General features: G+C 64.0%; 2 protein-coding genes across 7 annotated transcripts; both read left to right on the top strand.

Moving 5' to 3' along the window:
- Positions 1-1,100: 1,100 nt before the first annotated feature.
- Positions 1,101-17,211, top strand: WDR90 (WD repeat domain 90). Of its 3 annotated transcripts, XM_060079489.1 has the most exons (44): positions 1,101-1,148; positions 1,347-1,438; positions 1,568-1,744; positions 1,837-1,945; positions 2,160-2,321; positions 2,577-2,691; positions 2,855-2,922; positions 3,296-3,399; positions 3,477-3,695; positions 3,834-3,896; positions 4,160-4,228; positions 4,872-4,982; positions 5,052-5,197; positions 5,268-5,325; positions 5,767-5,885; positions 5,978-6,121; positions 6,224-6,354; positions 6,426-6,542; positions 6,872-7,107; positions 7,314-7,453; positions 7,659-7,789; positions 8,303-8,433; positions 8,723-8,884; positions 9,084-9,212; positions 9,394-9,524; positions 9,612-9,652; positions 9,844-9,975; positions 10,121-10,288; positions 10,373-10,462; positions 10,596-10,693; positions 11,267-11,369; positions 11,598-11,719; positions 11,892-12,051; positions 12,149-12,339; positions 12,428-12,596; positions 12,737-12,848; positions 13,005-13,176; positions 15,171-15,293; positions 15,446-15,620; positions 15,729-15,859; positions 15,967-16,110; positions 16,180-16,299; positions 16,413-16,497; positions 16,785-17,211. In XM_060079489.1, the coding sequence occupies exons 1-44, from the start codon at positions 1,139-1,141 to the stop codon at positions 16,940-16,942; spliced, it is 5,568 nt and encodes a 1,855-aa protein (XP_059935472.1). In that variant the 5' UTR covers positions 1,101-1,138; the 3' UTR covers positions 16,943-17,211. The 3 variants fall into 3 exon arrangements, with proteins under 3 accessions (XP_059935472.1, XP_059935470.1, XP_059935471.1); XM_060079487.1 differs by having other exon boundaries at positions 1,115-1,438; XM_060079488.1 differs by lacking the exon at positions 5,978-6,121 and having other exon boundaries at positions 1,115-1,438.
- A 269-nt stretch (positions 17,212-17,480) lies between these two features.
- RHOT2 (ras homolog family member T2) lies at positions 17,481-23,115 on the top strand. 4 transcript variants are annotated; one of them, XM_060079485.1, is made up of 19 exons: positions 17,481-17,613; positions 17,733-17,791; positions 17,890-17,971; positions 18,055-18,098; positions 19,007-19,060; positions 19,555-19,607; positions 19,686-19,794; positions 19,890-19,991; positions 20,064-20,162; positions 20,291-20,399; positions 20,494-20,614; positions 20,816-20,900; positions 20,977-21,119; positions 21,203-21,303; positions 21,389-21,519; positions 21,616-21,696; positions 21,809-21,931; positions 22,023-22,225; positions 22,508-23,115. In XM_060079485.1, the coding sequence occupies exons 1-19, from the start codon at positions 17,577-17,579 to the stop codon at positions 22,632-22,634; spliced, it is 1,863 nt and encodes a 620-aa protein (XP_059935468.1). In that variant the 5' UTR covers positions 17,481-17,576; the 3' UTR covers positions 22,635-23,115. The 4 variants fall into 4 exon arrangements, with proteins under 4 accessions (XP_059935468.1, XP_059935469.1, XP_059935467.1 ...); XM_060079486.1 differs by lacking the exon at positions 17,890-17,971; XM_060079484.1 differs by lacking the exon at positions 22,023-22,225 and having other exon boundaries at positions 17,487-17,613.
- Positions 23,116-24,064: the final 949 nt, after the last annotated feature.

The raw sequence follows: 24,064 nt of genomic DNA, 5'->3' as shown, positions 1-24,064 counted from the left end.
CTGGCCAGGAGCCGGCCACACCTGAAGTGCCAGAATTTGGACTTTTGCTCCTGCTGACCCCTTGGCCCAGCTGTTCCAGGCTGCCAGAGGCCAGGGGTTGAAACTGTCTGACCTCAGTCCTGCTCACTGTGCCCGGGGACCAGCCTGTGGGGCTGGCAGGGAGGAGCTCCAGGCTAATAAAGTTGAGAAACTGCCCTTTGGAAAGGCCTTTACTTGGGGGGGGGGGGTGGATGCGGGAGGGGGCGCTTGTGTCCCAGCACCAGGCCCAGCCCAACCTTCCATTGTAGCCTCATCTCCTCACAGCTGAAGCTTTTGTCTAAATCTGGTCCCCCCTGTTCTCTTGCCCAGCTGCCTTCCTGTGTCCTGGGCCAAGTCATTTTGCATAGAAGTCTATAAATGCCACCGTGCCCCACGTGACACCCCGTAGTCATTGGCAGGTGTGTGAACCCGGCCTCAAGACCCAGAAATGTTACATAACTGGCCCTGAGATGGCGCCCCAGCCACCCAGAATTGCGGTCAGGTCTCAGGATGCCTGGTGCTGTCTCTGAATCCTCCAGGTCTGGTGGGGAGCCCTCGGGGTCCTGTAGGACATTGCTTTACCTGTGGGGCCAGGTGACTTTGCCTGCGTCTGACACACGTGCCTCCAGAGGGCTAGGTAGCAACAGGGTAGGTGGGGACAGCTCCTGCCAAGTGCAGGTCACAATTTCTGGGCTGCGTCTCATTCCCTATACAAAGATGCCTCCCAGAGGGAGTCAGGAACCTTCCCGGATCCCACAGCTGGTGGCGCTAGCGTACCCCCAGGGGGTCCCGGCTTGGGAGTGGCCGCAGAGGCCTGGGGGCGGAGGCCCCTTATGCCCCGGGGCACGACAGCAGAGAAGAGTAAGTGGTCGGGCAAGGTTTTCGGGCGCCCCGAGAAACAGCTGGTGAGGTGGGGGTCCGGACCCCCAGAGCGGTCACTCACCAGTCCCCGCCCCGTCGCGCGGTCACGTGACAGTCCCCGTCCCTGAAGCGCGATCACGTGCCCTGCCGCCGTGACGGCGGAAGTGGCGTCGTTGCCAGGCGGCCGTTGCTAGGCGCGCACTGCGTGCTCTGCGTGAGGCGCCCGGCGGCCGAGGCGGGAAGCGCGAGCGGCGGCGCCATGGCCGGAGGTAGCGGCGCGCGGCGGGAGGGCCGGGGTCTGGGGCCCGAGATCCGGCGCCGCCGCGGACGGGTTGGTGCTGAGACTCTCCCGGAGCCCAGTCCGCGCGCTGCGCTGGCTGTCACAGCTGGGGAGCGCGCAGACCCTGCCCTGGCCCCCTCCCTAGACCCGCGGTGGGTCTGGCACCTCACGCCCCCGTGTCCCCCAGTGTGGCAGCAGCCGTTCCTCAACGTCTTCAGACACTTCAAGGTGGGCGAGTGGAAGCGGTCCTCTAAAGAGGGCGACGTGGCCGTCGTGACGGTAAGTGGGCCGGGGCTCCTGGCAGCAGGAGCGGCGGCCTCTCCTCTGTCTCCTGGGCCGCTTTGCTGCAGCCCTCCTTGCGCTCCGTGGGGCTGAGCGGGACGCCACGCCTCCCGTGTCTCTCTGCAGGACAAGACCCTCAAGTGCACGGTGTACCGCGTGCGGGGCCCTGTCTCTGCTGGCAATTACATCCAGCTCCCCAAAACCAGCACCCAGTCCCTGGGGCTGACCGGACGCTACCTGTACGTGCTCTTTCGGCCTCTGCCCGCCAAGCATTTCGTCATTCACCTGGACCTGTGTACCGAGGTTACAAGCTGGAGAGCGGGAGCTACCGGTGGGCGCCCTGCACTCCTGCTGCAGTCTCCTCTCCTCACGGCCATGCTATAATATACCCACAGGGCAGCCAGGTCATCCGAGTGTCATTCTCCAACTTCTTTAAGGAGTTCAAGTCCACAGCCACATGGCTTCAGTTCCCTTTCATCTGTGAGACTGGGACACCCAGGAAAGGTAACATGCAGATGAGGTGTGAACGGGTCACAGATAGTCTGGGAGAGGCAGCCAGCCAGAAGGCTCAGGGGGGAGGCAGGCCAGGGACAGCCTGGGTGGAGGGGCACGTGGCTGTGGCCATGAGAGTGGGGACAGGCCGAGGACAGATAGTGCTGTGGGCCAGTTGGTGAGGGGGTAGGCTCTGACCTTTGCTCCTGTCCTGCACACCTGGCAGGTGTGGGCTCCCCTGCTGCCCGCTGGACCTGCCTGCAGCTCGACCTGCACGACATTCTCCTGGTCTACCTGAACCAACGCTACAGTCATCTCAAGAGCATCAGGCTGTGTGCTAGCCTGCTGGTCAGGAACCTCTACACCAGTGACCTGTGCTTCAATCCTGGTGAGGGCTAAAGGTGTGCTTACCCTGCAGCCCGCCTGCTCTAACTAACTCCCTGTGTGCTGGCCTCCACACCCTCCCTGGTGAAAATGCCCATGCTGTACCATCTTTGAGCCTCCCAGCTCCCAAGGCAGCCGCTGGGGGAGGTGGTGGCTGGGCTGGTGGCCAGGCAGTACCCTGCTGGCTGGCACCTGGTGTTGTCTTGTCTGGGCTGGGAGAGGGAGCTGGGTGGGCTTCCCTGGACTTTGCTCTTCGTAGCTGTCACTGTCGCTGAAGCCCGGCGTGCAAAACTGCCCATCACCCCCATACCTCGAGAAATGGCATTCCCGGTGCCTAAAGGGGAGAGCTGGCACGACCACTATGTCCACATCCGGTGAGCAGCTCTGCCTGTCATGAGGGTGGCCGGGTGGAGGGAGGGCAGCCGGGTGGAGGGAGGGCAGCCGGGTGGAGGGAGGGCAGCCGGGTGGAGGGAGGACAGCCGGGTGGAGGGACGGCAGGGTCGCCCCGGAAGCTGACTGTCCTTTCACCCCACCGAGGTTTCCAAGCGACAGCTCAAAAACACCCTCCGAGGCAGTTCAGAAGAGCTGTTCCCCTTCTGAGGCAGGTGGGCCTGTGGGGCCAGCGGTGACCCAGGTTCAGGCCTGAAGGGCCCATGGAGCTCGGCGGGAGAGGGGGGCCTGATTCTGCATCTGGGGAGGTGAATGCAGCAGCATGATGCCTGCAAGGGTGAGGGGAGGCTGTCTCGAGGCCCCAGACCCAATGTGGGAGGTTCTGATTAGGGTGCCTGGTGGCTTCAAGCTTTCCAACTGGGAAGGGGGGCCGGGGACCATGGTAGGGTAGGCTGCAGCTGTTGTTGTGGCTTCCCTCCTGCAGAGTGGGCAAGGCCAGGGCCCACTGCTGCCCCCTGCCCAGGGCCTTGTGGCCACGTCCTCACAGGCTTGTCTGCACTCTGCTCAGTGGGTTCTTCTCAATTGCAGTCTTAGTGGGGCCTGTGCCTCGGCTTCTCCCTCACCCGGCGGCCTTCAGCAAGCCTGTTCAGGACAGCCTGGCCCTCATGGTCCAGAAGCATGGCCCCACAGCTGTGAGTGCCCTGTGCCCTCGGAGATGGGGCTGAGGGTGGTGGCCACAGGGTGCTAACAGGCACTTGTCCTCCCAAAGTCCCGCCAGGCCCCCTCTGTGCCCAGGCCCCTTCCAGAAGTCAGCGTGTCCTGTGAGCACTCCGAGGTCTCTAGTGTGGGTGGCCCCAGTGGCTGTAGCCAGGAGCCCTTGGCCTGGGTGGAGGCCACTGACAAGCACGTGGCCAGTGACAGCCTTCACGTGTCTGTGCACAAGACGACTGTGGAGCCCACGGCCCCAGAGGATGCGTCCCCACGAGAGGTGAGTGCTTTTCCCAAGGAAGGTGGGGCTTGACTGTGCCACCGAGGGGGGTGGGATGTGGACGAGGTGTGGGTGGAGGGCTGCTGGGCCTCTGTCCACTGGAAACATGCGTGGGGCAGATGGTCCCTTCCTATCTAGTCTCCTGGCAGAAAGCAGAACCAACAGGAGACGGCTTTGGGCAAGAATCGTTTTCAACAAAGAGTAAGGAGGGGGCTGGTGCCCTGACCCCAGCCCCAGTGGTTTGGTGGGGGGTGGGCTCAGGCTCCAGGCAGGCGCAGGACTGGGGTACCTGGAGGGTCTAGCAATGTGATTGGAATTCTGGTTTCCTGCCATAGAGCAGCTGGCAGAAGGCACTAGAACCAGGTGGCTTTCTTGGGAGGCAGGCACCAGCTCTGGGTGGGGCATCCCTGGTGGGACAGGAGCCTTGCCATTTCGGGGTCTCACTGTGAGTCTGCCTATTTCAGAGCTTCCTCCCGGATCCGGTCCTGAGGCTCAAGGGGGTCATCGGCTTTGGGGGTCACAGCACCAAATGGGTGAGGGGTCCTCTGTTCTTGCTGGGTCGTGCAAGTGTCAGATACACAGAGGGGACAGTGGGCACACCCCGTGTTTCCCTGAGGTGGCTGTGTGGACAGCCAAGCTCTCCCAGGCGTCGGGTCCCTTTACCGCTGCGGACGCCCAGCCCTGCCCGCATCCTCACACGCTCGGTGCTTCCTTGACGTGATGACATCCCGTCGCAGGCGTCCCTTTGTGTCGTGAACACCAGCCGGGTCGGTGCTCGTCCAATTGCTCAAGCTTCCAGAGACCTGAGAGCCCTTGCTTTCCCTTTAAAGCTTTGATGCGTGTCGTCCAGCCAAGTGGGGCCGGGTATGGGCGAGACTTGTGGGACCCTGCAGGGACAGCAGCAGGAAAGGAGGCTGTGTGCTCGCCAGGCCTTCCAGGACACGAACTCCGAGTCTTTGTGGGCTCTCTGGCCTTTTGTCACCTGAATCCCAAAGTTTCTTGTGTTGCAGACAGGGCTTAGAGGAAGCCCTGCCCATACCCACGTGCACCTGAGCTCTTTCTGTTCTTTTGGCACGTGCATCCCATTGACTCCTGTGCGTGGGGCTTAGGGGAGTGCTGGGGTGGGGGGATGAAGCCGACCAGCCTGTGACCTCAGCCTCCGGCCCCTGTGCACAGGCCCTGTGGACCCGGGATGGGGCCGCCATCGTGTACCCTTGCCATGCGGTCATCGTCGTTCTGTGTGTCAACACCCGGGAGCAGCGTCTCTTCCTTGGCCATACAGACAAGGTGGGCACCCTGGCCCAGGGGTGGCTTGTTCTGCAGGCACACACCCTCCCTCACCCTGCTGCCCCCCAGGTCTCTGCCCTGGCGCTGGACGGGAGCGGTTCCCTGCTGGCCTCAGCCCAGGCACGGCCCCACAGCATGCTGCGTCTCTGGGACTTCCAGACCGAGGAGTGCCTGTCCCTGTTCCAGAGCCCAGTCCACACCGTCTGCTCCCTCAGGTGGGTGCAGGGTCTCCGAGGCGGGTGGGGGCTGTGCCTGCAACACTGACCTCCACCTCTCCATCCGCAGCTTCTCTGACAGTGGGGAGGTTCTCTGTGGTGTCGGCAAGGACCGCCACGGGCGGATGGTAAGCGGGCCAGGCCGGGGAGGTGGGGCAGCCCATCCTGGGGTGCATGCAGGCAGCAAGGGTCCCCCGCAGGCCTCCCCCAGCCCCGCCAGGCACCACTGCGCCATACTTGCCACAGAGTATCTGTTTCATTCCCTCGTGGATGGAGCTGGCCTTTGACTGGCCTCACCCTCTTCAGTGGCAAGTCCCCCACGCCTGAGCTGGGCATGTTTAGCGTGCTGGCATCTCTGAAGTTGGGTGTTTCACCCGGGGCCTCTCCTCCACTCGTGGTTGTGTCTTCTGCCCCTTTCTGCATACACATGTCTGTGGAAGCCCCGGGTGGGCACATGTAGGTTCCTACGGGCTGCAGGGGCCAACTTCCCCACCCCCTGCAGCCCAACGCGCCTGCTTCTGTGGGAGAGGCCAGGCGGGTGGTGGGTGCTCAGCGCGGACTTGTTGCAGACGGTGGTGGTGTGGGGCACGGCCCAGGTGGGGCGAGGCGGAGAGGCCATCATCCTCACGAAGGTGCACAGCGACGTTGACATCCAGGCATTCGAGGTGGCCTTTTTCGATGAAACCAGGTGATTGGCTGCCCGCCTGCCCACCCTCCGTGCTGGGACCAGCGAGTTGTGAGCTGGCCCCTCCTCCCTGGCTAACCTCCTACCCCTCGCAGGATGGCATCGTGCGGGCGGGGCAGCGTGCGGCTGTGGCGGCTGCGAGGTGGGGGGCTGCGCTCCTGCCCTGTGGACCTGGGGGAGCACCACACGCTGGAGTTCACTGACCTGGCCTTCGGGCAGGCCCAGGACGGCCACACACTGTGAGCCCCACCCTCCCTCCCCTAATGGGAGGGGCCCGCCCATTCCCTGCCCCGCCCCTCGGCCCCTCCGCCTTCACCTGTTACCTCTGCCTCTCTGGGCAGCTACGTCTGCAGCCGCAGCGGCCACTTCCTGGAGATTGACCACCAGCGCATGGCTGTGCGGTGTGCTCGCCGCCTCCTGCCCACACGGACCCCCGGTGGCCCCCTCCCACAGAAGCAGACCTTCAGTTCAGGTAGGTAGGTCCTGCTGTGTTGGGAGGAGCGGCCCTGACGCTTTGGGCTGACCGTGCCTCCCCCCACTCAGGCCCCGGCATCGCCATCAGCAGCCTCAGCGTCTCCCAGGCCAAGTGTGCCGTGGGCTCCGAGGACGGCTACCTGCGCCTCTGGCCCCTGGACTTCTCCTCTGTGCTCTTGGAGGCAGGTGGGGCCTCGACATCACCTTGCCACCAGGGTTGCCGCAGGAGGGCCGTGTCCCCGGGCTGGACGGCAGTCATGGGGCTCCAAGGGGCTGTGTCCTGAGCTGGGGTCCACTGTTGCTGAGCCCAGAAGTGGGTGGTCACAGGGGAGGCACCTGTTGTGGCTCACAGGGAGCTGGGGCTCCAGGCAGCAGGGAAGCGCATTTCTCAGTGTCCTGGGCAGGGGGGCTGGGCACAGGCACAGCATGGATACGGTCAGCCTGCCCCGGTTGGCCCAGGTGCCGGGCCCACCCCACTACGGGCCTGGGCGGTCACCAACCCACCCTGCCTGCAGAACACGAGGGCCCCATCAGCTCCGTCCGCGTCAGCCCTGACGGCCTGCGTGTGCTATCCACCACCTCCTCGGGCCACCTGGGTTTCCTGGACATCCCGTCCCGGGAGTACAGCGTGCTGGTGCGCTCCCACGCCGCCCCGGTGCTGGCCCTTGCCACTGAGTGCAGCCGGGGACAGCTGGCCACTGTGTCCCAGGACCACACTGTCCGCATCTGGGACCTAGCAACCCTGCAGCAGGTGGGGTGTGACTGGAGGGAAGCCAGCCAGGAGGGAGGGACTGGAGGGCCGCAGGCCACACTGAGGCCCGGTGGGTGGGGCCCTGGGTCCTTCTGCCTATGTTTGGGGCCTGAAGGTTCAAGGCACTTGGAGAGAGACTGGCTCTCGGGCCTTGTGGCCAGCTGGTCGCCCCAGCCTGTCCACCCTCACATGGCCCTGTCCTCCAGCTGTACGACTTTGTGTCTCCGGAGGAGGCCCCGTGTGCTGTTGCCTTCCACCCTACCCAGCCCACCTTCTTCTGTGGCTTCAGCAGCGGGGCCGTCCGCTCCTTCAGCCTGGAGGCCACCGAGGTCCTAGTGGAGCACAGGTGGGTGGCCAGCCGGCCCTGGCCCTACAGACGATCAAGGTGGAAGCTCCAGTGGTTTGTGGGTTCCCTGGGGAGTGTGGGAGACCGGGCAGTGCGGGGGAGGGCCGTCTACAGGAAGCCCCGCCCTCTGCTGCCCCTGGGGGTTCTGCAGGAGGTCTGGGACAGTGCAGCTCAGGGGCAAGGCAGCATTGTCTCGTGTGTGCAGGTGTCACCGCGGAGCCATCACCGGCCTGGCCGCCAGCCCCGACGGCAGCCTCCTGTTCAGCTCCTGCTCTCGGGGCTCCCTGGCCCAGTACCATAGCGGCACACCCCGGTGCCGCATCCTTCGTGTGGCAGGTCAGGCCCCCAGGCCCAGCTCCAGCCCCACTCTGGCCTCCCAGCCATCCCCTGGTCAGGTTCCTGCGGGGGTGGGGGTACGTGGCACCCCCGACTGTGGTACTGCGTTCCACAGTCGCACTTCTGAGACCCCCAGAGCCAAGTGTGGTTTTAGGACTCACCAGCCCCCCAAGATTGAAGGTCGGTGAGAGTCTGTGCCCACCCTTCCCCAGGAGGAAGTGAGTACATGAAGCCTGAGCACCAGGCCAGCAGGGGAGTCGGCCCCCTCCCATGGCCACTGTAACTCAGGCCAGCCAGATGGTCACTTGGTGGTCACTCTGGGAGAGCCCCCAGCTTTCCTGGCAGTCCGTGGTGCCCACTGGGGTCTTGGTGCCAGCCCCATGGGCTGGCTGCTGTGGGATCTGCCCAGCCCAGGCTGGTGTTTTCCACACCAGTAGGTCTCTGACCAGTGTCTGTTCTGGTGCCCTCCGCCGACCCCAACCCAGCTGACTGCCTGTCCCCATGTGCCGGCAGCTAACGTGGTGTGCCAGGAGCCCTGCCCGAGCCCCAGTGCCCTGGTGGTCAGTGGGGACAGCCGCCTGCTGGCCTTTGTGGGTCCCTCCAAGTACACGGTGACCATCATGGACACAACCTCACTGGATGAGGTGAGTCAACTGGAACCCTCCCTGTGTGCAGTGAGGGCGGAGCCACGCCAGTTTGGCCCACAGACCCCGTGGGCACCCTGACCCTGGCGGCTGCGTGTTTCCCTGGGTGGGAGGCCATGCTCATTTCAGAAAGGACCTGGGCCCTGCGCCCCTCATGGCACAGAGGACATGTGAGCTGTGGGCAGCCTGCCAGATGGATGCCCAAGGCTGCCCACGGCCCGGGCCCCAGCTCTGGGGCCTCGAGCTCTGGCCGGAGATCATGGTGAGGACACTTGCTGCTCTCCCTCAGCTGCTGAGGATTGACATCAGCACTCTGGACCTGGCTGGCAGCCGCCTGGACTCAGCTGTGGCCGTCTGCTTTGGCCCCGCACCCCCTGGCCACTTGCTGGTGTCCACGTCCTCTAACATGGTTGCAGTGCTAGATGCCACGTCGGGCCGCTTGGTCCGGAAGGTGAGCCCAAGACTGTGGCTGGTGGCCTGGCCTCCCCCACCTTCCCGGCTCCAGCCTTGGTGCCTGCAGTGTCCAGAGGAGGGGAGGCCCTGGGCCGCTTGCTGCTCCCTAGAGGTTGTGTTCTGTGAGAAGGGGGCTCCCCCAACTGGTGGTCCTGTGTGCTCCGACCTTTTCCCTCAGCGATCACCCTCTCTCACAGCTGTCCTGTGTCCCCCCTGCGGCCTGCTCTGTCCTAGCTCTCAGCGGGGATAGCCGTTTTCTGCTCACAGCCGCCGACCGGGCCATCAAGGTGTGGGACTACTCAGCACAGGCCGGCCCTGGCTGCCAGGTGTGTGCCCTGGGCGGGTGCACAGCGGGTAGGAAGGAGGGTGGAGGACAGTCCCTGAGGTTCTCCCATGCCTGCTGGGGCCTGACACTGCACGAGGTCCTCTTGGTCCGTCTGCAGTCTGGTGGCCAGGTGTCTCCAGCTGTGCCTCGGTGGCCTCTGTATGTCACACTGCTGCCCTCAGGTGTACATCGGCCACTCAGAACCTGTGCGGGCCGTGGTGTTCACCCCCGACCAGCAGCAGCTCCTTAGCGTGGGAGACGCCATCTTCCTCTGGGACGTTCTGGCCCCCTCTGAGAAGTCCCCTCCAGGAAGGCAAGTTCCTGCCCTCGACATGCATCTGCCAGGCCTCCCTCTGCACCCCTCCGCCCCACCCGACCATCTCTCTTGTCACCTCTGCAGCGTCCAAGGCTCTCCTGGGGCCCCCCCAACCTGCGAAGCTGGTGAGTGGTCCCACGACACTGGCAGGCTCCATGATGATGTCTGGTGCTAGCACTGTAACCGCTGTGGGTGCACAGCGCTGTTCTTTTCCTGGGGGTCCCGATGCAGAGCTGGTTGGGCGTGAGGGGCTGGGCACGCCTCCTGCTCTGCCCTCCCCGGGACCTGGGCTCAGCCGAGCTCCTTCCGTCCTCAGGCCTGGGTACAAGACAGCTGGAGGACATGGTGTCCGGGGCCAATGGGCTTCCCCGGCAGCAGGTGCCGATGCCATCCCAGGCGTCCCCACCCTGGCTGGACATCTGTGCCAGGCCCCCCAAGGACCATGATGGTGAGGGCAGGGGTCCTGGGAGGGCCTGGAGGGGATGTGCGTCTGGCTCCTGTCCTGATATGCTTTGCTGCTCCTGGCCTGGGGGAGGGGCAGGGGCACGGGGGTGCTGTGCTCCCTCGTCTCACTGTCTCCCCCTGCTCCTCAGGCACTTTCTCCATGTCAGATGAGAGCCGTGGCCCTGAGGGTCTCCGCCAGGCCTCAGGCCCACCTGTGCTGGTGCAGAAGGAGGCTGGCAGGGCCGGTGATGGGGCCTGGGGGGCTACGGGGGGCCCCTGGGACCTTGGCAGGCCTCCCCACCCCCGTGGTTGGCCCAGTAAGCAGGGGAGGGGCAGCAGGGTGGGGCAGGGTCACTTATAACTGGACCAGGGCCCAGGTGCATATACCACGTGGACTCCAGGTGGCCTAAGGACAGACCTGGCTGCCCCTGGCAGACAAGGGATGGTCACCTACAGGGCAAATGGAGAGCACAAGGCCCCTGCTGGGCCAGGTGGGTGATGAGACGTGGCTCACCTATCTGTGCCCTTTGAACCCAAGCGTCTGACCAGCCAGGGCAGGGTGCCTGCAAGGAGGGTCACTGTGTGGTCCCTGGGGGTTCACAGTCTCATTCCCTTCCCTGACAGGTGCCTGCAGCACTGGAAGAGCCAGGGCCCAGCCCCCCACTCGCCCGGACTCCTATCGGCATTTCACAGCTCGCTACAAGGCCTCCCTGCTGGCCAAGGTTGGCTGGGTGGGGCGTCCTCATAGCCCCTGCCATCAGTGGATATCCTGGAAGCCCAGGGGTCCAGGTGGCATGGCCCTGTGGTGTCTGGGGGTACTCCTGCTCCCCGGTAGACACAGGCTCCCTGGTGTTTCCCTGGGGCAGCTCCCAGAGCTGACAGCAGCCCAGGCCTTGGTGGCAGTCACCCCACGGGTCACCCCTCCGCCCTGAGCCCCATGCTCTCACCGGGCTGGTTAAGGTTCTCACTGTCACGCGATGACTGGACCCAGGCATGTCCTGCTGAGCCCACACACCCGCTTCACTCCATGGTCCTGGCTCCCCTTCACCTCCCCCCCGGCAGGCGCCTCCCCGTCTCTTCCTCCTGCCTCCCCATCTGCGTGCTGCATGCCAGGCTCCCAGCCCTGCTGGCCACCGCGTGCAGACTTCGGTGCCCACGTTCCTGCCGTTTGCCTCCTCCTGGGAGCATACATCTCCCAAGGCTCAGTCCCACACCCGGCCTGATGGGCAGAGCTTGAGGTGGGGGGGCTGGGCCGGGTGGGCCGGTGCCAGCGTCCTGGGTCCACTTCCTCACAGGGCCTCTCCTTCCCTGCTGTCGGCGATGAGCGGCTGCACCTGAAGGCCGTCATGGGTTACAACGGGAATGGGCGAGCCAACCTGGTCTGGAGGCCAGACACAGGTGGGGGCCGCGGCCCAGACGCTGCAGGGTGGGCTCAGTTCTGTCCACCCCTAGGCCAGGCCCCATGGAGGCGCCTGCAGGTGGTTTGGGCTGCAGGGCGGGCGTGTCCTCCTGGTGGCACTTCCTGCTGTGAGCAGGAGTTCTCCTTGGGGTGGGGTTGGGGGGGTGTGGGCACGAGTGCCTGGGGCTGTGGGGCCAACGGGGCGGGCGCTTCCTCCCTGCCCACAGGCTTCTTCGCCTACACGTGTGGTCGCCTGGTGGTGGTGGAGGACCTGCACTCTGGTGTCCAGCAGCACTGGCTTGGCCACCCTGAGGAGATCTCCACGCTGGCCCTCAGCCACGATGCCCAGGTGCGTGTCGTGCAGCCTGCCTTGAATGCCCAGGGCTGATGTGTGCCTCGGAGCTTGGCTCCTTGAACTGCGTGCGGCTGGCTCTCGCTTCCAGAGCAGCCCTTTACCCAGAGCGGGAACGGGCCCGTGGACTGGACCCTTCCTGCTGACCACCCACCCGCCTGCCCACCAGGTGCTGGCCTCTGCCTCAGGCCGAAGCAGCACTGCCTCCCACTGCCAGATCCGTGTCTGGGACGTGCCGGGGGGCTCCTGTCGGCAGCTCCTTTCTCACCACGACACTGCTGTCCAGGCCCTGGCTTTCTCGCCAGACGACAGGCTCCTCGTCACGCTGGGTCAGCAGGGCGGGGGCGGAGGATGGTGGTCTCTGGACTCCCCTGCCTGTCCTGGGAACCCTGGGCAGCTGATGTGGTCACTGTGCATCTCCCCCAGGGGACTATGGCGACCGCACCCTGGCCCTGTGGAGCACGGCCACCTACGAGCTTGTATCCTCCACGTGCCTCCCAGAGCCAGTACACGGCATGGCCTTCAACCCCTGGGACGCTGGCGAGCTCGCCTGCGTGGGCCAGGGTGCCGTCACCCTGTGGCTCCTGCAGCAGCGTGGGGGCGACGTCAGCCTCCAGGTGCCAGGGTTCAGAGGAGGTTTTGGAGGATGGGGTCTGGCTAGACCCCAGGGCATTGTTGACCCAAACCGCGCTCGTGTCCCTCCAGGCCCACCGAGAGCCCATCCCTGAGGAGGTGGGGGGGTGCGAGCTGACCTCGCTCTGCTACGGGACCACACCCCTGCTCTACTGCGGCTCCAATGCTGGCCAGGTGTGTGTTTGGGACATGTGTGCCGGCTGCTGCTTCCTGGCCTGGGAGGCGGACGACGGTGAGATCGGTGGGTGTCTGACGGAACCCCCGTGACCCTTGACAGCTTGGGGCTCGGTTCTCCCTGGGAGTCCCAGTGCTGGGGCGGTGGACACCGTCTTGAGTCCCAGGCATCTGGGGACGTGGCTCACGGCATCTCCTGTCCCCCAGGAGTGCTGCTGTGCTCGGGCGCGCGTCTGGTCAGTGGCAGCAACACCAGGCGGCTGCGCCTGTGGGCCGTGGGGGCCGTGCCGGAGCTGAGGCGCAAGGGCTCCGGGGCCAGGTGAGTGTCTACAGTGTGTCTGGGAGCTGGCACTCTGTTGCCAGCTGGGCCCGTCCCCCAGGGGACATGCTCGGGCAAGGCCAGAGCCCGTGGGCCAAACCACCTGGCTCCCTCGGCTCTCGCTGCTGCCACCCCTTTGACCCCCTGCCCCTCCAGGTCTAGCTCTGTGTTTATGGAGCGTGAGCTGACCCTTGACGGGGCCGTGGTGAGTGCAGTCTTCCACGAAAGCATGGACATGGGTGTGGTGGGCACCACGGCGGGCACACTCTGGTACGTCAGCTGGGCTGAGGGCACAAGCACCCGACTCATCAGCGGCCACCGGAGCAAGGTGAGTCCGCTGGGCCACCGGCTTGCCACCGAGGATGTCTGAGGGGATCCCAGCCCACACAGGCCGGGCAGCTGCCGCGCACTCCCTCCATCCCCACCCACCGGGTGCTCCCAGCCCAAGCGCAGCTGTGAGCGTCCAGGCGTTCCCAGGACCAGCTGCACCCCCGGAACCACGCGCCCCTCCCCGTGGGCACGGGGTCCATGCCGTGTCCGCGTGCAGTAGCCCCAGGCCCTGTGGCCTTCTTGACCCTTCCTCTTTCCCACCACTTTATTCTCTTGTAATTTACGTGTTGAAGAAAACTGTTCATCCACCCTGAAGTCTTCCACCACTGTTGTTGGACATGCTTCCCTGGGGTCCGAGGGGTCTGGAAGCCGGGCCAGGGTCTAGTCAGGGCCAGCCAGTCCCAACGTCACTTCCTTCTGGGAGCGTTGTGTCTCCCACCAGTGATGCCCTCGTCTGGCGGCAGGAGTTGCAGGTGGCAGGAGTCAGATCCCTCGTTCCTTCCGGAGGGAAGTGGCCTCGAGAGCTCTCAGATTTCCCGGGGCTGGGACAGGGCACAGGTAGATGAGTCTCTCCCTCGTAGACCAGGTTCCCCGGCAGCAGTCAATGTGTTACTTTCTGAGAGCTATTAGCGGTGGTGGGTGGAAACGTGGGTCTGGCTTCCCCACCGTCACTTTCTCTTGATGCTCATGGAGTCCCGGCCTCGGCTGGTGGCACGGTCTTCAAGTTGGCTCCTCAGTCTTTTTTAAAAAAATTCTACGTTCATTTGTTCAGGTGTAACAGTAGCCAAGAAAGAAACTCTTGTGTGAGGTAGTGAGGGTTACATGTTTCCTTTTTCTTTGGTAATGGCTTTATGTCGAGGTATAACCTGTGGGCCACACACCCATGTAACGTCAATGGTTTCTGAAACATTTGCAGAACTGTACAACCATCACCGCAGTCACTTTCATCCCAGAAGGAAACCCCCCACCCATTAAGCACTCACCACCCAGCCCCTGGCAGGCGCTCACCGACTCTGTCTCTGTCGGTTTGCCTGTTCTGGATGGTCCCTGTGAACAGAAACACACTCCGTGGTGCTTTCTATCTGCTGCTCTCACTGAGCATCGTGTTTTCAAGGTCCATCTGAGTTGTAGCGAGTGTCAGTGCTTCACTCCTATTTACTGCTAAATACGCTTCTGTGGTACAGATAGGATGAGTTTATCCACCCACCAGGGCTTGAGCTCGAGGGTGCTGAGTTCTTGACCTGAGCTGGTGGTCACTGGTGGTCCCGCTCTTCTGTGGACCACAGGTGCTCCAGCCTCTCCCTCTGCAGCTCCGCCCAAGACCGGACTTGGCTGTTCCAGAGCCTGTGGCCCCTCCAGTGGGAAATGGGCTTAGAGGTCACGGTCTGAGGCCCAGAGGGGCCCATCACTTCTCAGCCAAACAGACCTAAATTATTATTTTTCTAAGATAAAATGCATCAGGAGTTTATACTTAACACCTGAAATTCCCATTCAGGACTCGGATATTTTTTTTACCTCATTGGTGCACGGCCTGTCTCCTTTTTTTTACACCAGAGATCCTGACTCTGTGTAATCACACAACTGCTTTCTCCCTTGATACACATCACACACACACACACACACACACACACACACACACACACACACACGACAATCTCAGCCCCACCCCCCCTGCTGTGATGAGGCCCAGGAGTGGCCCCCTGGGAGTCCCGTGTTCTAGGTTCTGTCAGGACAGTTCCTTCTGTGACGTCCCAGCAAGTGGATGGTCAAGTTCAACTGACTGGTGGGCTTCCTGCAATTTGGATTCCACCCAGGTCTAGTGTGGGGACACTTGGGAGGGAGGGAGGTCAGGACAGTTTCTTTGTGCCACATGGGGGGCCGCGGCCAGGTAGGCTCAAGGGGGAGATGGATGCTCTCATGAATGACCTGGCCATGCTGTGTTCCCTCTGCTTGAGGGCCACGGGCCTCAGGCAGGGTGGTGGCTCCTCACAGGTGAACGAGGTGGTCTTCAGCCCTAGCGAGTCCCACTGTGCCACGTGCAGTGACGATGGCAGCGTGAGGGTGTGGAGCGTGGCCAGCATGGAGCTGCTGATCCAGTTCCAGGTGCTCAGCCAGGTACTCGGGGGGCGCCTGGGGCTGGGGTGCATGCCTGGGGCTCCGGCAGCCTTGTCCTCTCTCCAGCCTTAGTGTCTGTCTGTGGCCTTGGTCCCGGGCCCCTTCCCCCCTCCCCAAGGGAGTGCTAATGTTTTCCCACCGTGGGTCCCCAGAGCTGCCTTTGCCTGTCCTGGAGCCCCCCATCCTGCGAACGCCCAGAACAGCAGTGGGTGGCAGCAGGCTACAGTGACGGCACGCTGCGGCTCTTTAGCATCCCCCGCATAGCGATGGAGCTCAAGATGCATCCCCACTCGGCTGCACTGACGGCCATCACCTTCTCTGCTGATGGTGAGACCGGGCTCACGGTGACAGCACGGCTTCTGCCTGGCCCAGGTCACACCTTTGGGCTGAGGGCTAGGGGCTCACGAGTAACAGCGTGGTCTCTGCCTCGCCCAGGTCAGACCATCCTCTCCGGAGACAAGGATGGGCTCGTGGCTGTGAGTCGCCCTCGCACGGGGATGACCTTCCGTGTGCTGAGTGACCATCGGGGAGCCCCGATCTGCACCATCCAGAGCACGAGAAGAGAGGTGAAGTAGCCTCGTGAGCCTGCAGGGCCTGGCCTGACCGAGGGTGCTGGCAGGGAAGGGGATGGGAGAGCAGGGCAGGCGGCACCTACCAGCCTTTATGCCCCCAGTATGGAGACTTCGGGGCAGAGGGTGTGGACCTGTGGCTGGCTGCCAGCGGGGACCAGCAGGTCAGCGTTTGGGCCTCCAACTGGCTGCAGGACCGCTGTGAGCTCGTGGACTGGCTGAGCTTCCCAGCGCCCGCCCTCACGGAGGTAAGAGTCCCGGTGGCCCTGTGGGCGGTGTGCCCCCCACCCTGCCACAATGTGCTGTGCCCTCCACAGGTTCCCGGCTTCCTGCCGCCCTCCCTCGCCGCCTTCTGCCCCTGGGATGAGGCGCTGCTGGTGTGTGCGGGCCTCAGCGTGCACCATGAGGTGGTCTTCTACAGCCTCTTCCAGAAGCAGGCACGTGCACCCCTCCATGTGGTTCTGGGAGCCTGAGGGACCCAGGGCTGGGGAGGGGCAGATCTCGGGGCCACGGGAACCCCCGCCCAGTGCCTCACGCTTGCTGTCTGCAGGTAATGGAGAAGATCCCACTGCCTTTCTTTGCTGTGTCCATGAGCCTGTCCCCTGGGGCCCACCTTATGGCCATTGGCTTCTCTGGTGAGTGCTGGTGTCTTGAGTGGGACCCAGTGGGTACACCTGTGCCCCCACACTGAGCCGTACCCCTTGCCCCTGAAAGTGGGGTGAGGACACCTGCTCCAGGGGAGTCTTAGATAGGGTCAGGAAACGAGGGGTGTGGGGTGCCAGGTTCCTCCAATGAGGCACTGGCCCCAGCTGGAGACACAGCCAGGGTGGGAGGAACCCTGGGTCCTGGAACTATACAGACACAGGCACAGGGCCCACAGCACCCTACCTGCCCCAGCCCACCCCATGCTGTCCCCTGGCAGAGCGTGTGCTGAGGCTGGTGGACTGTGCTTCAGGGGCCGTGCAGGACTTTGCTGGCCATGATGACTCGGTGCAGCTGTGCAGGTTTGCTCCATCTGCTCGGCTGCTCTTCACGGCGGCCCACAATGAGATACTGGTGTGGGAAGTCACAGGCCACTGACCCCCAGTGGGGAGTGCGGGGTCAGGTGTTGCCCTGCTGGTCAGCCAGGCACCTGGCCTGGGCAGAGGCTTGGCTGAGAAGCTGGGTTGGCCGGGGGCCTTGTGTTGGGCCAGGATGGCTGGGTGGGCTTCACCCCTCCACACCCGGCTGCCCAGGAGTGTGTGCAAATCATCAAGACCTTGAACATGTATGAAGTGCTTATTGCCTCTTTATCTTTGGACTTCTGTTTCTACCTTGTACAGTTCAAATAAATGTGGGTGTTGCACTAAGGCATTGTCTCCTGGTCACTCCAGACTGCCTGAGCTCAGTTTCTGCCCAACCTACAGACCTCCTGCTCGCTGCCAGGGATCCTGACCCCTGCAAGACCCACGGGAGCCAGAGCAGGAGCTGCGGGGGCGGGGCGGCACAGGGCAAAGGCCCCGCCCCCCTGGCCGGCGCGGCGCCGGCAGTGCCCGGCGCGCCCACGCGGTGGCGCCGCCGGGCAGCTACGCCGGTCTGGCCCGCCCGCCTCGCTAGTGCGGCTGCGCGGGCGGGGGCCGGAAGTGCAGGCGCAGCTATAGCGCGGGTCGGGGTCGCAGTCGTGGGCGGGGGCCGGGCCTGCACCGGGGTCGGGCCGCAGCTCCCGGCGGCCAGCATGAAGCGGGACGTGCGCATCCTGCTGCTGGGCGAGGGTAGGTAGGCGCCTGGGCCTGGGTCGGGCGGGGGTCGAGCCTGGTCGGTGATCTTGGGGCCGGGGTGGGGAGAGGCGCCGCGACCTTGGCCGCCGCACTGACCGCGCCGACCCGCGCAGCCCAGGTGGGGAAGACGTCGCTGATCCTGTCGCTGGTGGGCGAGGAGTTCCCCGAGGAGGTAAGGCCGAGCGCGCCCCCGCGCCCAAGAAGGGCCCAGGTCCGGACGCCGCCGCCCTCCGCCCTTCGCGGCTGTCCTCACGGCCGCGTCTGCCCCAGGTTCCCCCCCGGGCAGAAGAGATCACCATTCCCGCGGACGTCACCCCAGAGAAGGTGCCCACCCACATCGTGGATTACTCAGGTAGAGGGACCGCCCGCCCGCGGTTGCGCCCAGGAGCGGGCGTCTCCGGCAGGTCTGCAGTAGGGTCTCTTTTTTCCACCCAGAGGCTGAGCAGACAGTCGAGGAGCTTCAGGACGAGATTCACAAGGTACGGTGGGTCCTGGGGAAGGGGGTGCTGGGCACGGGGGTCAGGGCTCAGGCCTTGGGGGTATGGCTGCCCTGGCTTGATCGGCTTCATTCTCTGAGAGATTGGATTAAGGTGCCCAGAGTGTCCGCAGCCTCGCTAATTCTGTTGTGACCTGTTAGCACTGAGAGTCTTTGGGGTCCCCGTGACGCACTCTGCTGGGAGCCAGGAGGAAGACCCATTCCTTCCTCCTGCATGCGTGTTTGGCCAGCCCACAGCCCTCCGTGCCGAGCCTTCCCTCTTCTGGTGGACCCTGGGGAGCAGTCTCCAAGTCCTTGAAAGTGATCCCTTGGACAGCTCTGTGCCCAGCACCCCCATTCCCCACTCCTTAGTCCAACCCACTGTCCTGGGCCTCTGGACTGCACCGGGTGTAACGACCAGGGCTGTGGGCTGCACAGCTAGTTCTCTGCTCTGCACAGGAGGACCTGTGCCTGGACCAAGCTCCTGGTGGGGCTGCTGCCCCTGCAGCATCTGCTGTGTCCTGGGGGTGCTACTGGGCAAGGGTACAGGCCGCAGCCACTGTGTTGCCATCATCCCCTACCTTGTGCTGTTGTCCTCTGTCTGCTGTTGCCTGTAGTGACCAGGGAGTGAAGGGCTGAGGCTGGGGCTGGGGAGTCAAGTTTAAGGGTGGCTGTGTCCTGAGCCCTCAGGGGATTCGCTGACCAGAGCTGCAGTACTGGGGCCTGGTATCTGCAGCAGAAGTGGGTAGGGAAGGGCTGGCCTGAGGTGTGCGTAGCCAACAGCCAGTGACTCGGCCTGGGAGCAGCTGGAAGGGTGGGCTCCCCCAGTCTCTGAGCCCGTTCCTGTCCAGCTTGTGAGTGGAGCAGGGAGCTTCAGATCCCACCATACGTCCCTCTCCCTGCCCCCAACAGGCAAACGTGGTGTGCGTGGTGTATGACGTGTCTGAAGAGACCACCATTGAGAAGGTGAGCAAGGGAACTCTCTGTCCATCCTAGCTTTCTGTCACTGGCGCCCAGCCTGGTCGTCCACCTGTTCTCTGTTCTCTGCACACACCACAGGCGGACGCTCAGTTGACCCGGGTTCTGGGCAACTTGCACCCGTGGCTGGCCCCACTGGGGAGCTTCACGGAGCCACCCTGGCCAGGGCCCCCAAAGCTTCCCCCGAGTTCCCATGACCCTGTCTCCCGCCGAGAGCGTGGATGGCCTTGCGTCTGAATGTTTTAGGCTTGCGGGAGGAGTTGCTGATCTCAGGCCCTTTGTGGGTGTTTGGGAACTGCTAGGATCAGATGAGGTCCTACCTGCCCGCTGCTCTTCCCCACTGGTCTTGTTGCCAGCGGCCGTGACTTTGGCTCTCAGTGGCCCTCAATCTCCCCCATCTCTCCTCGAGCCAAGTGAGAGTTCCACATGGGAGCTGTGGGCCGGGCAGGCCCCCATCCTCATGGCCAGGTCTTACCTTTTAGATCCGAACCAAATGGATCCCGCTGGTGAATGGGGATACCAAGAGGGGGCCCAGGTAATAGGCAGGGCTTGGGGAGGGGGGCTGGGCCCCGCCAGCTCCCTGATCCCTGGTGACCGTGGGTCTCTCCCCCAGGGTCCCCATTATCCTGGTGGGCAACAAGTCGGACCTGCGGCCGGGGGGCTCCATGGAGGCTGTGCTGCCCATCATGAGCCAGTTCCCTGAGATCGAGACCTGTGTGGAGGTGAGCAGGCAGGGCCCTGGGGGTGCCAGGACTGCAGAGGCGAGGACAGGGGGCCTCCCTGCCTCCCCTTCTGAGTCTGTTCCCACGTGTCCCAGTGCTCGGCGAAGAACCTGAAAAACATCTCAGAGCTGTTCTACTACGCACAGAAGGCCGTGCTACACCCCACGGCCCCCCTCTATGACCCTGAGGCCAAGCAGGTGGGCCGAAGGCACTGGTGGGGAGGGCAAGCAGGAGGGAGCGGTGGGGGTGCTGAGCCGCTGTCCCCACAGCTGATGCCCGAGTGCGCCCAGGCCCTCACACGCATCTTCAGGCTCTCAGACCAGGACATGGACCAGGTGCTCAGTGACCAGGAGCTCAACGCTTTCCAGGTGCGCCCCCTTCTGTCTCCTGGCGGTACCCACCCTCCCAGCTGCAGCCGCACCCCACGCCTCGGCTGCCCTTGTGACGGGTGGAGAGGGCAGCTGGCTGACTAACAGTGACTTTCTCTCGGAAGCAGATGTCCTGCTTCGGGCACCCTCTTGCCCCGCAGGCCCTGGAGGACGTGAAGATGGTGGTGAGCAAGAATGTGGCAGGAGGCGTGCGGGATGACCGGCTGACCCTGGACGGTGAGGCCCGACACCCTGCCTACATCGGGCGTGGGGTGTGGGGCAAGGCCGGGCTGTGCCTGGTGTTACTCCCTTCTCTGCTTCTCCTGAGCAGGCTTCCTTTTCTTGAACATGCTCTTCATCCAGCGAGGCCGCCACGAGACCACGTGGACCATCCTGAGGCGCTTTGGCTATGGCGACTCGCTTGAGCTGACGGCCAACTACCTCTGCCCACCGTGAGTGGCGTTCGGGCTCAGGGCTCGCCTCCCATCTGTGTTGGATGGGGCCTGGGGCTCCTGGACCCTATGCTGGGGGCCATCGGGGCGTCTCTCCCTGGCGGGGGGACTCTGCCTGCCTGGACGGCCTGTGTTCGGAGGAGGTGCCCTGCGGAGCACAAGGAGGTGTGCACAGCCCCACCCCCATCCTGGCACCCGCAGGCTCCGTGTGCCCCCCGGATGCAGCACCGAGCTCAACCATCGCGGCTACCAGTTTGTGCAGAGGATGTTTGAGAAGCATGACCAGGTGAGGGTGCTGGGCCCCACTGAGCCCCGCCTCAGCCTCCCGCCTGCACGTGTCACCACAGCTCCTCTGCCCGCAGGACCGGGATGGTGCCCTCTCGCCAGCAGAGCTGCAGAGCCTCTTCAGCGTGTTTCCTGCTGCTCCCTGGGGCCCCCAGCTCCCTCGCACGGTCCGCACCGAGGCCGGTCGGTTGCCCCTGCACGGGTATCTCTGCCAGTGGACGTAAGTGCAGCCCTCACCCACTGAGACATGGCCTCACCCTCTGCCCTGCTGTAACGCCACATCCCCACTTCTCCCGTCCCCAGTCTGGTGACCTACTTGGACGTCCAGCACTGTCTTGAGCACCTTGGCTACCTGGGCTTCCCCACCCTCTGCGAGCAGGATTCCCAGGCCCACGCCATCACAGGTGGGTGCCCGCTTTCACACCGGCCCCCAGCCAGTGCCTCCCCGGCAGCCCCTCCCTCATATTCATCCTTGTTCCCTGCCCACAGTCACCCGGGAGAAGAGGCTGGACCAGGAGAAGGGACAAACACAGAGAAACGTTTTCTTGTGCAAGGTGGTGGGGGCCCGCGGAGTGGGCAAGTCCTCCTTCCTGCAGGCTTTCCTCGGCCATGGCCTGGGGGTGAGTGTCCGTGTGTGCCGTGCGTGGACCTGGGGGCCAGGGGTTCTGGAAAGAGTCCGAGCAGTGAGTTCCAGGGGCATCCCTCCTCTGCACCAGGATGCTGGGGAGCCTGCCGGGGAGCCCTCTGCCTACACCATCGACACCGTGCAGGTCAACGGGCAGGAGAAGTACCTGATTGTGAGTGCGGGGCTCACCAGGGTAGGCCTAGAGCGTGCACGCTGAGGGAGCCGCCCAACGCGGCCCTGGGAGACCTAGCCTGTGCCCCTCTGAGGCCACCCTTTCTGTTCAGCTGTGTGAGGTGGGTGCAGACAGCCTCCTGACCGCCTCGGCCGACGCCACCTGTGACATCGCCTGCTTGATGTTTGACAGCAGCCACCCCAGGTCCTTCTCGCTGTGCGCCAGTGTCTACAAGGCAAGGTCCCGCCCACCCTGGGGGCCCTGCTGTGTAGCAGGGCTGTGGGCAGGTGTCCCCCAGCACACTCACATGGCCCCTCCCCCTGCAGCGCCACTACATGGACAGGCAGACCCCCTGCCTCTTCGTCTCCTCCAAGGCTGACTTGTCCGAAGGCGTCTTGCTGCCTGGTCTGTCTCCGACTGAGTTCTGCCGTAGGCACCGGCTGCCCGCCCCCGCCCTGTTCTCTTGTGCCGGCCCAGTCGAGCCCCGCTTGGCCATCTTCACCCGGCTCGCCACCATGGCCGCCTTCCCGTGGGTACCAGGATCAAAGCCCTTGTGTGGGAGACCCTTCCCTGTCCCATGAGAGTGGCACAGCTGTGGTGTCAGGACTGGAGTCAGTCAAGGTTGCAGGGTGGGCCTTGGTGCCCGTGCCGATGCCCAGGTGGGGCCCGTGGGGCCTGGGCTCACAGGCTGCCCTCTAGTCTGGGGGTCCTGCCATGCTGGGCACTGACACGGAGCAGCTGAGTGGGGCTCTGGGACTTTGTAGGAGACGGAGGTGGGGTTACAGCAGCAAGACTCCCCTCTTTCCTGCAGACACCTTGTCCACGGGGAGCTGCACACCACCTCCTTCTGGCTCCGGGTGGCGCTGGGGGCCGTCGGGGCTGCCGTCGCTGCCGTTCTCAGCTTCTCACTCTACAGGGTCCTGGTGAAGAGCCGATGAGGTCCCAGACCCTGCAGTCTGATCTCAGGGTGCTGGTGTGGGGCCACTTGCTTGGTGGGGGATAGAGACCCTCTCAACTTTCCTCCTGAGGACAGTCCATCTGCTGCCCCACCCCTGCCTCAGCCCCGAGGGTGGCCCCGGTTCCCAGCAGCCTGTGTCCGGCCTTGCTGCAGGTGCCGGGCATGACCCTCTTCTGTGGGCATCGTGTTGGAGGGACTGGGAGGTGTGGGTGAGGAAGTCAGTGACCCCAGACCCGAATTCTCAGGGCTCCACTCCTCCTTCCTGGTCCCATGTGGCCAGAGGGTATGAAGTGGGTAAGAAGGCAGAGCTTTGGGCCAAAGGCAGGAGCGTGGAGGCAAGAAATGGCTGGACCATTGTGCGTGCCCCCACCCCCAATCTGAAGACAGGTCCAGGGCTGTGCCTCTCCCAGAAGACGTATGAGATTGGGTTTCCTGATTAAACTTCACTTGTGTCTTTTCCATATTGGGTCCTGCTTTCTGAGGATGACTTCTTTTTTTTTTTTTTTTTTTTTTTTTTTCTGTACGCGGGCCTCTCACTGTTGTGGCCTCCCCCATTGCGGAGCACAGGCTCCGGACGCACAGGCCCAGCGGCCATGGCTCACGGGCCCAGCCTCTCCGCGGCATGTGGGATCTTCCCAGACCGGGGCACGAACCCGTATCCCCTGCATCGGCAGGCGGACTCTCAACCACTGCGCCACCAGGGAAGCCCAACTTCTTGAATTAACTAAAACGTGTCTTTGGTCTGGGTGTGGGCTGGGAATGTTGCTCCTGACCCCCCCCCCCCCCCGCCTCCTCTCTGGGTCACCATCCTGAGGTCTCAGGCCAGGGTAAGGACCAGTTATGGCCCAGCCGCAGCCTCAGAGCCTTTAGGTACATTGAGGTCCATGCTGGCCTGAGGGTGAGAGGCTGGAGGGGGCCTGATACCTGAGGACCCCCCTGATGTGACCCCTCCCTACAGCCAGGTGTATCCACTACCCAAGCCTCAGCATCCTGTCAGGTTGGCTGAGGTGTGCTGAGGATCTGGGGTTCTGGGATGTGCTGAAATGTCCTGGTGCGCGAGGTGACCCTGGTCTGGGCGAGCTGCCCTGTTTCTCACACCCCACCCAGAGGCCTCTGCCCCTCCCACTGGGCAGGAGACAGCCAGAGCTCCAGCCTAAGGACAAGGGGACAGAGAACCTTTCTTGGGCTGAGGAGGGGGCTCAGCTTGGAGGTTAGGTGCTCGCTCTGGCGTGCATTCTGGGCGTGGAGCAGAGGCAGTATGTGGTGTGCTTGGGTGGAGGACCTTGGCCACACAAGTACCCCCTCTACTTCCTGTAACTAGTCATTCTTTGCAAGGCAGGCCTTTGGGCCAGGGCCCCTCCCTCAGCCCTGACAAGCTGTTTCTAGAGGCAGGGGAGCTGCCTTCTCGGC

The sequence above is a fragment of the Mesoplodon densirostris genome, chromosome 16, assembly GCF_025265405.1.
Source record: "Mesoplodon densirostris isolate mMesDen1 chromosome 16, mMesDen1 primary haplotype, whole genome shotgun sequence".
Lineage (NCBI taxonomy): Eukaryota > Metazoa > Chordata > Mammalia > Artiodactyla > Ziphiidae > Mesoplodon > Mesoplodon densirostris.
The sequence above is the reverse complement of the archived record's forward strand: the minus strand, read 5'-3'. Positions and strand labels throughout refer to the sequence as shown.